General features: G+C 41.0%; 1 protein-coding gene across 4 annotated transcripts in view; it reads right to left on the bottom strand.

Moving 5' to 3' along the window:
* Window positions 1-13,726, bottom strand: part of UST (uronyl 2-sulfotransferase) — a 179,868-nt gene that overhangs the window by 27,963 nt on the left and 138,179 nt on the right. For all 4 annotated transcript variants that reach the window (XR_010372169.1, XM_064447003.1, XM_064447004.1 and 1 more), the window contains exon 7: window positions 12,778-12,935. Coding sequence is in view for 3 of the 4 variants with exons in the window: in XM_064447003.1 (XP_064303073.1) it covers window positions 12,778-12,935 (158 nt within the window). In the remaining variant the exon portion in view is untranslated. The remainder of the gene's footprint in view (window positions 1-12,777; window positions 12,936-13,726) is intronic.

The raw sequence follows: 13,726 nt of genomic DNA, 5'->3' as shown, positions 1-13,726 counted from the left end.
GAGTGCTTGTGTGGGCAGACAACAGATGTTGCTGCAGCAGCTTCTCTGTCTCCAGACTTTCAGCAAGCAGCAAAGCAGGGAGGGATGGGTAAATGATGGGGTTTACTTGTTGTTTTAACTTGAGCAATCGGAGGAAGATGACAATTTAAGGCACTGCCCCCTGTATAGCTCTTCTGTCTCTCCTGAGTCCCCAATTATTTTTTTTCCTTTCTCTTCAATACCCTCATTTCCCCTGAGTATGAACTCATCAGCAACTTGCATTCCCCAGAAATACTCCCACTTGCTATCTGGAAAGACATTCATGCTAGAGGGCATAACACTCTTTTAACATGTAGATGCCTTTAAAACCACAAGTCATCTTCAGAAACCAAATTGCATGGAGGTGCATGAAGAATTCCTCCAAGACCTATTTTGGAGGCAAGTGAATTCAGCCAACTCACAAACATCAGCAGTAATTTCAATCCAGTAAGCATGTTTGGTATTCTCAAAACCTTCCCCCAAACCACACACCTCTCTGCACGTGCATTTCTTTTAAAAATATTTTTTCTTGGTCTGTTTTTATGTTCACTTTTTGCCCTCAGCCTGTGTGATAAAAATGTTTTCTGGGTGAGCCCTGGAGAACCGAGCAGACCAAACACTAATGTTCATATGGTATTTATTTAGGGGGGGGAAAAATCCCTTAAGTTGAGTAGTTATGTTATTTTGAACTGGTTTTATATTTTATGCGTATATAGTGGAGCTGGAATTTCAGAGCTGGCTTTTGTTTGCATTCATCATGAAACATTTGTTATATGAGCTGCTGCTACTGCTACCAAAACAGCTGCTGCTCACTGCTAGAAAACCAGAGACCAACTCAATAGTTTATGTCTTCCTCTGGTAAGTCTAGCTGGCAAATGAGGCCTGGTGTTTCTATAGAAAACTACCTTTGTTTGGCTTCACTGTCATCCTTGCCACCTTTTGACTACCCAGAACACAGATGTGAAGGAGAATGGATAATCTGGAGCAAGAACAGGTACGTACTGATGCTCCTGAATCGCCTACAATTAAATGTTGATCAGAACTACAGCTGTATGAACTCCCTGCTCTGCAGGTAGGGCAGCACCTCAAATGTGAACGTCTTTCCTTCAGCTGTTCTTGAGATTTAGCCAGGATTTAGCCTTTCTGTCCTGCGTCATCATTTTCCGTCATCTGGAAAAACTGAGCCATGGCTTGATCTAGCTTCACATCAAAATTTCTTTGCCATAGAAATGCTGCTGCCCAGTGGCTAGGGTGATCTGTAGGGGACTGCTTCCCTGCGCAGAAAAATTACTCACCCACCTGACAATCTGCACCTTCCTACCAACCTGGACAGAGACCAGGACCCAGAGCATCAGTAGACTGTGGTCCTGAGCAATGATGACAGACCTCCTCAAGTCCACATAGGCTAAATTTTAATGCATTGCTTTGTTACCACTACTAAAACACTTCAGTGTTGTTACTGTTGCTTCCTGGTACTTTCATATTGGCAGCAACCTCTCTCACCTCAGTTTCATGTTTGTAAGAGAACATTTATCCCAGGCTGGAGCACAGTCCCTGCAGAATTCCCCTGCTTGTTTAAAGTAAGGGGATACTACGGAACATCTAATACCTAGCTCTTTAACCAGCTTATCCTGCAGAACATTCTCCCTCATATCCTGACAACTTATTTTCTTTAAGAGCTTTTGAACAGAGATACTGCTGAAAATCACACCTGTACCATCTCATATCACTGTGGTTGCTGACTCCTTCAAGGAACTAGTAGATTTGTGTGGCTCTACAAATGCCATACTGGCTTTTCCTAACTGTCTATTAATTCCATTCTTTATTATATATAGTTTGTACTGGTACATAAATCAGATTCTTTCATCTGTTGCTGCCCAGGAGACCACTGCAGCCCTTTAAAAGCGTGGAGTCACATTAACTACCTTCCGTTCTTCCAAAGTAGCTGCTGATTGAACGACAGGACACACTGCAGAGTTGGCAATTCCAGTTTCAGAGATCCTTGGTGAATGCTAGCTCTGACAGCAGCACTCCTGACACTGCCAAGGAGGAAAGATAGCTGAGGGAAAAAAAATGCCACATCCTAACAGCAAATTTGTTATCTGTATTATAGATGGCATCTGCAAGTAACCGAGAAGTTACTTGAATCGACTCCAAACAGTACAATTCAAAAGATGAGATTTATAAAGTGCGGTAACAATTGTGCAAATGTTGGAGATAGAAAAAGCAGCCCAACTGGAAAGAAGATACCAATTAAAGAACACAATGGGAACGCAATTCGAAAGAAAGGGAACAGACAGAGAAGATGAGCCCGGAGAGCAGCAGAGGGGAGGATGCTCTTCCTAACTACATTTGTAAATTCGTGATTCCACTCCAAGAACAGAGAAAAAGAAGAAAAAAGGAATCTTCCTAGCCATATTTAGTAAAAACCTCTTTTCTTGCTACAGCTTTTTGGAGAGCAAGTTTTCAAGAGGGACAGATCAAAAAGGCTTGGAAATTCCAGCTGGGAAAGGAAGTAGGGAGCATAAACTCCAAGACAGACTCACTCTTGGAAGAGCAAGGTGTCAGTTAGCTCTCCAGCATCCCCAACTGCCTCCAGGGCAGATAAAGCACGGGGGCTCGGAGAAAGGTGCACAGGCATGGTGTGAAGCTATGCTCAAGTGAGCAGATTATCCCCTCAGTAGTAATGGCTGGGAGACATACCAAAAGGACTCCCGTGTAGCGGTTGAGAGCTACACTGCTATTATATTTCCTTCATTTTAATTCTTATAACTTTATAACCAAGGGCCAACCCTTGTACTTTGCTGAAATTTTTTCTACAAATTCTTTCCCTTCTTTTCTAATAGTAGTAACAGTGGTCTTAAGGCAACCTGGAGCACGATACACTGTGTCCTCAGGGAGCAACTGGTCTATTTACAGATGTTCTCTGGGGATGTGTCTTCCCTGAGAGAGCCTCCCTGCCACCTCTCCCAGCTACCCACTGCTTCCTCCTCCCCTACTCTCTGGTGGGCCACCTCGTTCTGATGTGGTTGAAAAATACCTTTTGGTATTAGCTTTAATGCCTTTAACAAGCTGCATGCCAGAAAGTGCCTTGCTATAATTTCACACCTAACTTGTCAGAATTTATGCTTTTTCATGTTTTCCTCATTTGAATTATTACAGCATTTTATTATTATAGCAGCTTATTTGTAGCACTGTAAAAACTTGATTTTGAATTGCAATGTTTATGTGAAAACCCAAGTAATTCCTTAGGAGTGGTTGCTCATCTCTAGTGTACATAAATTACAGGTAAAACCTTTTTTTATAATCAAATTTGTTTTCTGTAGTTACTTTAATATTTTTCAAAACGTTTCTGAGACATCCAAGATACTGTTTCATGGTACTCGCATTGCTCTTGCAAGATGCCTCAAGGATAAGAATAATCAGTTTAACCTGTAGCTTATTCTATCACTGATACAATGGGCAGGGCTTATGATTAGTCTGAGGGAAGCATACAATGACCTTTTTTGAAGACTGAAAATATGGTTACGCTCCTAAAAGCAAAGTGAATAGTCAAGCTCTGTGATCTGCTCCATACTGTTCCTGTGTCTTCAATGCCAAATACGCTCAATTTTCGGTTAAAAGATATTTCTCCCAAACACTAACCCTAAAACCATACTGTGGGACACAATGATAACCGAGCTAAATTCTCAGTTGTTTTGGTCCTATTATTAACAAAAGGTTTCCAGATTCCAGCCTCAGCCACCTTGTGCAACTTGCTTGTTTCCATGTAGGTAAAATGAAGACCTGTGCAAATGTACTGGAGCTGCAGATGGGAACAGAAGTAGGCCTATTAACTGGGATTTAATGGCTGTCTACCACCTCCTCTATGCCTTCTCTTGCCTGAACAGAGGTCAAAGTTCTCAAAGCAGCAATTTGCATAACTGTCACTGCTATAATTTTTATTCAAATGATATTTTTAAAGCAGAAGCATTAACAGAGGTTTAGCTGGAATGTTACCAATTAAAATCACATTATGATTTTATTTAGTAAGTTAGTCAAGAAGGAATGAACTGTCGTTGCAAGCTTTAATTGTCTGTCACTAAAAAGTCTGTCATCTTTTGTCATCAGTGACCCTGGATTATTTATGAGATATAGTTAATGCTGTATCCGAATGCAGCTTTCCCTCTGTGCCAGACCTTTAACAATGCTGCTTGTCCATGTGGGGTTTTTTTTGTTTTGTTACACTAGGAACAGAAAACATTCAAAACATGCATCAGGGAATCAACCTCAGATGAGCAGTAGGAGCACTGTCATAAACCATAACATCTTTAGTGACTGATCTGCAACATGACAGTTGCTCAAAAGATACCGGCACCAACCCTTCCAAATGCTCTCCTGACACACACACAAAAAATAGACATATGAATTCTTGATATATGGGATGCAAGGGTTTGGCTGACTGGCCCCTTGGGATTTAGGCCACAAATAAGTTTTGTTTTTATTGCAACAAAGTATGAAATTACATCTGTGTGGGTTTAGTCCAAAACCAGACAGCCCATCAATAGATCTGATGAAAGGAAATTGAAACATGCAAGCATCATGAAGATGCGGGAAGAAATGCAAAATCCGGAGGCTGAAGTCCTTTGGAATTGCACTAAAAGATGAGGACAATGCTGTAAGGTGGTCTCAGCCTTCATAATCCTACAGGTATAAACACATTATACAGAAAGTTTAGAGAGGGGAAACTCTCCTCATGACAGAGAGGCTCCAAGAAGAGCAAAAAAATAAAGTGTGTTTGGCTTCAGGTAAAGACCTTGCCAGCTGATGGGAAAGATCAATACAAAAACGGTGGTGGAGAGGAACAGGAAAAAGGTAGCAGACCACAGAGCACAAGCTCTGTATATAAAACATGCATTATTGCACAAAGAAGGGAAAGATTCAGTAATTCTATGAAAAAATACTTAGCCTGTCGCTACAATACATTGTAGGTTGTCAGAGCCAGTCTATGAGCTCATGTGCCCAGTAACTTTAGCAGAAGAGAGAAATTTGATCTAGGTTTTTCAAAGGATGATTTAAGGGAACATGGACTTCACCTTCCACTGCAACTCATTCTGAGCAGAGCCTTTATAAATTCAAGTCCCATGAAAATCCAAGCCTAAAATAAGGATTTAAAAAATCTGCATTGTAACTGGCCAGCAGAGAAATCATATCCTTCTCTGCCATATTCAGTGGTGAGACCTGGAAGGCGGCCAGCCTCTTTGAATGCCAGAAGTGCGGGCAGGGGCACTGTGGATCAACACTGGCCCTCCTCATTCCTCCAGTTCATGAATCATGCCCACCATCCCAACACGAAATACGTAAATTTCTCACCTAAGTGATTATTGCTGGTGCTGCTGCTGTACTTAGAAAGTCAGCCACTCATTTTGACTCTAAAAGAAAGCAGAACCATAGTAATGTGTTTGGCAGATGGACCTGTAAATCGCACTTCCCCACACTGTAAGCTCAGGGAGCAGATTCCCCCGGAGCGAGTGTCATTGTCACGTCAGGCTGTCAGCTACCTCACTTTTTGTCTCAAAATGAACCATTCATTTTGGGCCACAAGATGTATTTATATGCAAATGCTCTGCTGTGTAACCATGCGCATACGAGCTAACTCCCATCTCACAGGTACATGTTAGCAGGAAACAGTAAATACAGTGGACTTGAGCCTGGATGCACACAAACTCCATGTGGGCTTGGAAAGCCACGCCAAACTCTCTTGCCACACCTTTACTGTTGCTCGTAGTTTAGCAGTGAGACTGATACTATCTTGGATAAATCTTTTGGTGCCACAGTTATGTCTCTCATGCAACACACACATGGTCTGGAGTGGCTTCACCTTCCTCAGCAGAACAAGAACTGCAGCTGTTATGAGCTGCCAATCTTTGCCGCAGAACTTGCCACAGAGAAGTTTAGCTCTGAGACAAATCTTCCAAAGACCTAGGGGATCTTTTGAAAAACAGAGTCATGAGAAAGCCCAGAAGTGCTCAAATCCTTCCAAGAGCCCCTATTCTTAAAACGGCTTAGTTTATTCGCAATGGTATTTGAAACCTCTGAAAGACAGAAAACAATATATTTTCCTTTTATGGAATTGGAAGAAAGAAAGGATATTTCCACTGATCGTGCTTATCACTGATTTGTGCATCCACTAACTTCAGGACACCCCAGATCAGGCAGTCTGGTTTTGTCCCTGCTTTCCAAACCTTGTATTTTCAAGGCTGAAGAGCTAAATAACATATCTACAGCTTTCGATACTACCTTCAGCTTTAGAAAACAAAGCAAGTAGCAGATCAGATGTGCAGAATGTCCTAGATGCTATCAACTTAATTGGGAACAAACATCCTCAGGGATATGTGCTGTGACTCTTCCTCTTTCCTGCTGTTCTTGTACAGAGAACTGGGAATTTGTTTTACAATACAAGAAACCAAAAATTAAACACTCTTCCTAGAGCTTAAACTGACTATTTTAGCATACAGACTTGTTTCAGAGTGTTCTTCTAAGTAATTTTGAACGTTCAGATTTCAGAGGGAGAAGAAAGGCATGGTTTGTTCACATTTCCTATTTTTATTTTCTATTTTCAAAACAGGATGTTGGGTGATAAAGAAGAAAACGCCACCCAGGCAGAATATAAATTCACACATGCTATTACCACTGGCACAGTGTTCAAGTCCCCCGAAAGTCCTGAAAAAGCAGGGAGATTACACCACCTTCTGGACAAAACTTTTAAAGTCGCACATAGAGTTACTTCGCTTCACATAATGGATGGGATCGTGCCGTGGCAGCATTACGCAGTTAGTTACTTCCCAGGTCCAACTTCATGTTTTACCTCCACACAAAATTTAGAATTTTCTGCTTCTGTAGAAAACTTTCATACACAGTGATTCCTCTTGAATGTATTACTTAGGGAAAGCACAAAGCTGTTTCAGAGTGTGAGGCAAAACAAAAGACATGTTTGGAGTCTCCAAAGTTTTCGAACATCTGAATGTGTTTGAAGTTTTCTCAAATTCTGTTTTAAGAAGGTAGCAGATGCAAAGAAGTGATAAAAAAATCTCAGAATTTAATTTGAATCTAATTCAAGCTGCTTTTATTCTCGCTTCAGGAGTGCAGAATGCTTATAGGAGGGAGAAAGGTTGTGTGTTTCTGCACAACAGATGAGCCAACGTATTCCCTTCCCAAATACCAGTCACAACCCTCTCCAGAAAGTACAGCTCGAGAGAAGCAGGCAAACTATTAGAAGCTGCAGATCTCTTTCCTTTCATTTTGTGCTGAACAAGGGCAAAATAAAAGATGATCACTATTTAAGGACAATGCACAAAAAGCACCGCCTCCTTCCATCAAACTTCTTTCATCATTTCTTACCCAGAGTTTTGCTCTGGAAGGTTGTGCCTGCAAAGACATCCATTCCAGTTCCTCAGAGAGAAAAAAGCCCCAGTGGGATCTTCCCTCCCTCCCTTTGCTTTCTTCATATCACAGCAACTCTTCCAGCAACGACTGTTAGTTCCTGAACATTTCCAAATGCATCCACACCTTGCCAGAGAAGCCCAAGAACAGGGTGGGAGAACGGCTGCCCCAAAAATTTAGTACTAAAGATATCAGTCAGACTACCGGGAGCACTGCTAAAAAAGCAATGGCCTGGAAGGGGGGGATAAGGAAAGAAAGAAAAGCCTCTCTCAGCCCTGTCCACTTGCAAAGAGTTTCATTTTGTCAAGGAATGGGAAAATGCTCTTTTCCACATCCAGCACAGGAATCCTCTGAAGGCATGTCCCACCTTCAGTGCTGGCCCAGCACAGGAACAATCCTCAGCAAAGGCTTCCAGGATTGATCCCACCCTCCTAACTCCATCAAAGAAGGCTTCACCATCTGCCTCACAAGACCTCAGCCTTGCAATAACGATAAATGGCGGCAGCACCCCCCTCCTTAGTGTGCTTAAAAAGAAGGGGAAGCTCATAAATAGAAAGTGTCAAGACTGTGTCACTGGTATTCATGAACAGAGTGGATTTTAAAAATCAGAGAGTTTATATTACCTTGGCTAATACTACTACTGCAGTTAAAAACATTCCCTGTAAATGTGATTTTTAAGGAGAATCAGATGTGTATTGCATTTTCAAAAAAAGCACACTTTACAGTTTACCTGAACAATATATTTTCTTCCAGTTGACAGCATAAGTAATTTCACTGCACTCAATAAAATTCACTGTTTGAAAAGCTTGTCAGTCGTCTTGCTTTAGAGTAAGATCTACACATTCTCCACGGAAAATGTAACTTTCAAGAAACAAAGATTTTTTTTTTTTCCCCTGGAATTGGGAAGCAGTGTTTTTATAGGGCTTCTGGTGCCAAAGAAAATTTATTAACTCCTGCAGAAAGGTGAGAGGATATGGGCTATTTCTGAGGTGATTAAAAAAACATTTTATTGCCTATTCTTTTGCATTAGATGCTGTTAACTTTTACCCCATGCCACAGAAGCTGACAAGGCAGAATAAATTCAACGTTTTGCTGTGTATAGTGTGTATTTTCTGCCTCTTAAAACCACCAAAGATATGAAACCCACACATGCCCATTTCAGAAGAAACTGTTTAAGTATTCTCTACTTTCTGGCTACTAGCCATGCTACGGAAGTGAGCTACAGCTAGCAAAAATGAACAGGACTGACCGATTATTTTTCTTCAGTTATGCTCCTGAGAGTAAGGAGAGATTTTACATGTAAAGTTATGCTATAACTATTTCAGGTCTTTCAAAGAATTAAGGAATACTTCCAAATCTTGAAGTAAATATAAGCCAAGGCTCTGCAATTGGACCCTATCTGCTACAATGTTGGGGAAAAAAGAAAGACATTTTTCAATGTCGTCATGAAAGAACTTTTCAGCAAATTTTACTGTGTTAGCAAAGAAATCTAGTAAACAGAGTAATTTTAAAAAAAATTTTTAAAATCGATCCTACCCATCTATCGATCCATTTATCTATTTCACTATCTGTCTGCTGTGCCCCTCCCTGCTTTGGTCTCTTGTCAAAGACAGTTCTGGCTGAAAGGCAGGAAGAGTTTGTCACATTGGTCAAGACAGGCATCAAAAAAAAGAGAGTCCTTTTGCAGTTCTTGACTCGGTATCAATATTAAGAAAATGCTTAATTTCAAGGAGAGAGTGGAAAACGAGAAAAACAGGAAGCCTAGTAGCTCTGAAGTATTCTACAAGATAAAACCATATTGGTTCCAGTGAAAACTTTAGCACCGTGAAGAGCTTTGACATTCTGTTGCACACTGTTACAAAATACACAAGTCAAAATATCTGGCACATGGATTAGCTGAAGGCAACATTTTTAAAGGCCACGAGGAAAATTATCCTCCTAGTATCCTCTGACACTAAAATTTCCTGTCATGCAGAATTGCCAACTTTTTTAAACTCACAAAATTTGAGAAAAATTTGCATTTCAAGATGTGACCCCATAAAAAGAAAAGAAAAAAGCCAGCACAGAACAAATACACAGCAGCTAGCAAGTAAAATATATTAAAAATCTCAAGAACCAACTGTTAGTGGTAGTGTCTGAACAAGTCAACTTCATTTCACTCTTAATTTTTTTATATTGTACCTTTCTTCACAGTTTCCTTCTGTCAGCTGATGTAAACAAATCATTAGCGCCACTGACAAAAGCACTCAAGTCATATTGCATTAAGCAGTTATCGGTGTCATTACATATACAGCCACCTGCACTCACATTTCTGTGCTCTCTAATGTAAACGTCCCACTCGCTGTCTGATCAACAGAGCCACAGTTTTACTGATCTTCTGCTTCAGAACAATGTCAGCAAAGTATTTTTGAACGTAAAAAGGCTACAGGCTTTGTTTTCTAGCTAGGAGGAGGACACTGAGCAAGAGTTCCTTAATAATCGTTGTTACATGCTGTCTCAGATGACAGATTTTACTACCGACACAGAAGAAACAAAGAAGGTGCCCACCCAAAGCACCTGTAATGAGGGAGGAGGGTTCCAACTTTGTGAGGAAGAAAGGGTTTAAGCCAGTACTCCTGCAGACATATCTGAAATGTACACGTGATTTTGTGGGTTTGATAACATCCAGCAGTTTAGTTCCTACAGCAAGAGGTAGGTGCTTTTAATTCAGTTTAGATTATGATGTTGGTGGGACAGCAATCACCGATTTCCTACTCTGCTTTCTAATCTATGTAATCTATGTAATCCACTAAAGCAACACTGGATGGAGATTGCCTTCCTTTGTACTTTCTGCTTCAAAGCAACTCCACAAATCCAGTTTTTGAACTGTGTCTAATCCAGAACTGTTTATTGCGGTGGACTCTGGTGCAGAGATTCATTGACCTGGAAGTGAATCGCCTGTCTGTACATGGTCCTTTACTGTGTTTTTCTCATCTCAATATATTCAACCGATAAAAGGTAAGCTCTAAAAAAGCTTTACTTTCTTTAAACAAAAAGAGGAAAGACTGGCTTAAGAGTATCTCAGGTAGAGTGGCAGGTCAGCACACAGAACTAAACTGTAGAGATTTAATCTGCAAGTGTTAGTTGCAACAAAAGGCCAGTTTTGGCCGGAAGTATCTGCTGCTTTGTGGGATCACCACAGAGCTGGGCAGAATAACATCTCTTCATCCCAGCACTTCATGATGCAACAGCAGAGGGTGTTGTAGATCAGGTCTAAGGTGCCCTGAGGAGAACAATGCAGGATTGCTTACACAGCGTCGGGTTTTTTTCCTTTTTCCTCCTTTCTGGCCAATTCTGGTAAGTTATTCATATGCATTAGCACCAACTCATAAATAATCTGAAAGTAATTATGATTGGAATAAAACCTAAAACACATGCATGTATGAAAACAGGAGGAGAGAGTTAATATGAGGAAACTGTTTCCTTTCCGTTCTTCCTTGTCAATGAGTGAATGGGAAAAATAAAACACAAGTTTAACCTGCATGGGGAATACTGAAGGAAAGAGATGAATCTTCAGACACGACACAAGACCAGTTTTAAACACAAAATCCCAGAGGAAAACACTGTCCTGAAACAGGGGAGCAAATCTCCCTCAGATACTGGAATATGCAGAGAAGAGAAAAATTATCCAGCACTTAATGATTCTGAGAGATTGCTTATTTCACACCTGACAATTTCTAGGGCACCCGGATGAAAACTGCGACCTTACATGCTGTTTGTTAGCTTCCCCCATTGTAAAGAAGTGAAAAATCTATGGTGCACAGAACAGCTGAGGAAGTCCTATAGATTCCCAAAGAAAAGTCTGCTCATTGCAAAGAGAGCATCCCTCTATTGAACCTTGCCTCCCTCTCATCTAGCATCCCCATGGGAAAACCTTGAAGACTGAATTGGCCAAACCTTTAGGAAGATTTCCACATAGTACAGATGTAGATCTTTTTATGTTTTAATTTACAAAGAACAGAGCAATAGCAGATTCAAAACTGGGCACTGCTCTCATGTCAATACCATACCATGCTCTCCTTATGTCTATTGTTGAGCAAAATAGCTCTATGGCTGGATATACAACCACAACAAAGTAACACTTGCACCTTCTAAATAGCTGCCTTAACTGGCTTACTGCAAGCAGATAATGACCCACTGAAATAATGCTCAGAGGAGGAATGCCACACTTCCCCTGTAATATCTGTATCATTGCTAAATACAAAACATTCAAAGGCGCATCTTGGAAGCAGAGATTGGTGGACAGTCACCCATCATTCCTGGTTATGGAGAGAAACCCATAATTTCTCTGAAGTGACTAATTACTGTGATAGCTGCTCACAGTGAAAAGCCAGCCTTCAGCTGCTTGCATTACAAACAAAATTCAATCTTTGATCCATGTGTTTTTACTATACAACCTGGTACAAAACACACATTTCAGTGGCTGTAGGCATTTCACGCTGACATGTATGCAACTGAGTCAGAAGCAAGAAGGCAAGTTTTACCCCTCCCTGATTCGTACGATATTGATGGCCTGGCCCAGCCAAATGTAAGCAGGAAATCAGTTCTGCTGGAATGGCATGCAAAGCCCCACAGAAGCATTGTGTTTCTTGGTTTAGGCATAGGACACAAGATTGTCTTTTAAAGAAGTTGGCAATAAATAAGTCTTGGGAGGGATCGACCGATGCAGAGAAGAGAACCCTTTCAGGTTGACTGTGGGGTGCAAATTAAGGGGTAGATTAAGTGCTCTCTGTTTTCATTTCTTGACTCAGGTCTCCTAAGTCTTTTTCCTCAGCATGCTTTGTACTTAAAGTGCTGTAAATACCTGTTCTTATTTGTACTTTACCTAAACTCAGTTTGACTGGAGGTTCATTTCATTTCAACTTAGTCAAGATTGAGGGAAAATAAATACCCTGGTAGTGGAGAATCTCCAAAGCATCCAGCTCCCCAAACCATTTCTTGAAGGTTTTACTTAGGTAGATACTGCTGACACCATTTTGAGAATATTTTGACAGTATTATTTGAGGGGTTGAGTATGACAGAATTAAAAGAAGAAAAAGCCACTCCAGTGGTAAACAGGAAGCTTTCTGGCATGTGGTAAGATCACTGGAGCACCAAGCGCTTGCCCAGGACTGAAAACCAAACAGTAGCATTAAGAATAAAAGCAGAATATGTACCCTTCCTCATCAATCAAATCTGCTCCCTAAAAGGGAGATAAATCTCTTCATTGACTCAACAAGACAGAACCACGTACCTTTCAGCAGCCATACAGATTTTGCCAAAGTTTCTGTGAGAATAGCTTTAAATGGAAAAAGTTACCTGGGTTTTTGTAGATGCTAAGCACATCCTTGAAATAATGAGGTAAGAATCTTTCTAATAAAAGCAGCACATCCTCCAACTCCTCCAGAATGCCCACAAGCAGAAAATTTTCATTAACGTTCAGCTTTGCTCTTTCAAGGGCCCATTCACCAGGCTCCCTGTATGAAATTAATGGAGGGGGAGAGAGAGGGAGGAGAGCACAAAAAAAATAAATAAAAGAGTTTAAATATGCATTTACTTCAGAAATTCACACCAAGAACACAACTGAATCAAAAAATATTCAGTGCTGTACTTCTAACTGAACACAAAAAACCCCCATGAAACCTGGGTGGCTTCCTGAGCTTTTCCACACAACATCTCGAATTGGTTTGGCATGTAAAAACACCATCAGTTTAAAAGGCGGTTAATCACTGGGTGGAAGCACTCCTTCCTGAAGACATCTTTCACTGAGTGGTTTATAAGCTCAAACTTGTGAACTCCTGCATTCTGACTCAGAAGCGCAGCCCATCTCATGGGAGGAACGACTTCCCTGGGTGATAAGGGTGCTAAGGGGTGACGGTGTCCCCGAACCACATCAGGAGAACTGCTCTGAGCAACCACTGCCGGCTGTTACCCAGTGAATGCCACACAGGAGGCTACTGGCCTGTTTCCCACCTCGTCCTTCATTTTAACTTCTGCCAAAGTCTCTGTGAGCTTCCTTTTCTCTGCTACTACCCCTGACTGCCCTGTGGCTCTGCTACAGGATTTGCATTTGTTTGCTCTGACTGATACTGTTTTTGAAGATCAGTTTAGGGTTATTCTATCTTTTCCCCCGGTGGAAGAAGCTGGTAGGACACCAGTACATCTTTATGCTTCTCTCATAGTTTCATGGAAGGACAGTTAGGTTTGACAAGCACATGAATCCTAAGTCCCTTAAATGAACTCAATTTATGTCCTGGGAGCACCAGTC

This window comes from Phalacrocorax carbo, chromosome 3, assembly GCF_963921805.1.
Source record: "Phalacrocorax carbo chromosome 3, bPhaCar2.1, whole genome shotgun sequence".
NCBI classification, from domain to species: Eukaryota; Metazoa; Chordata; class Aves; order Suliformes; family Phalacrocoracidae; genus Phalacrocorax; species Phalacrocorax carbo.
Note: the sequence above shows the minus strand (reverse complement) of the source record. Positions and strands in the feature narration are given on the sequence as shown.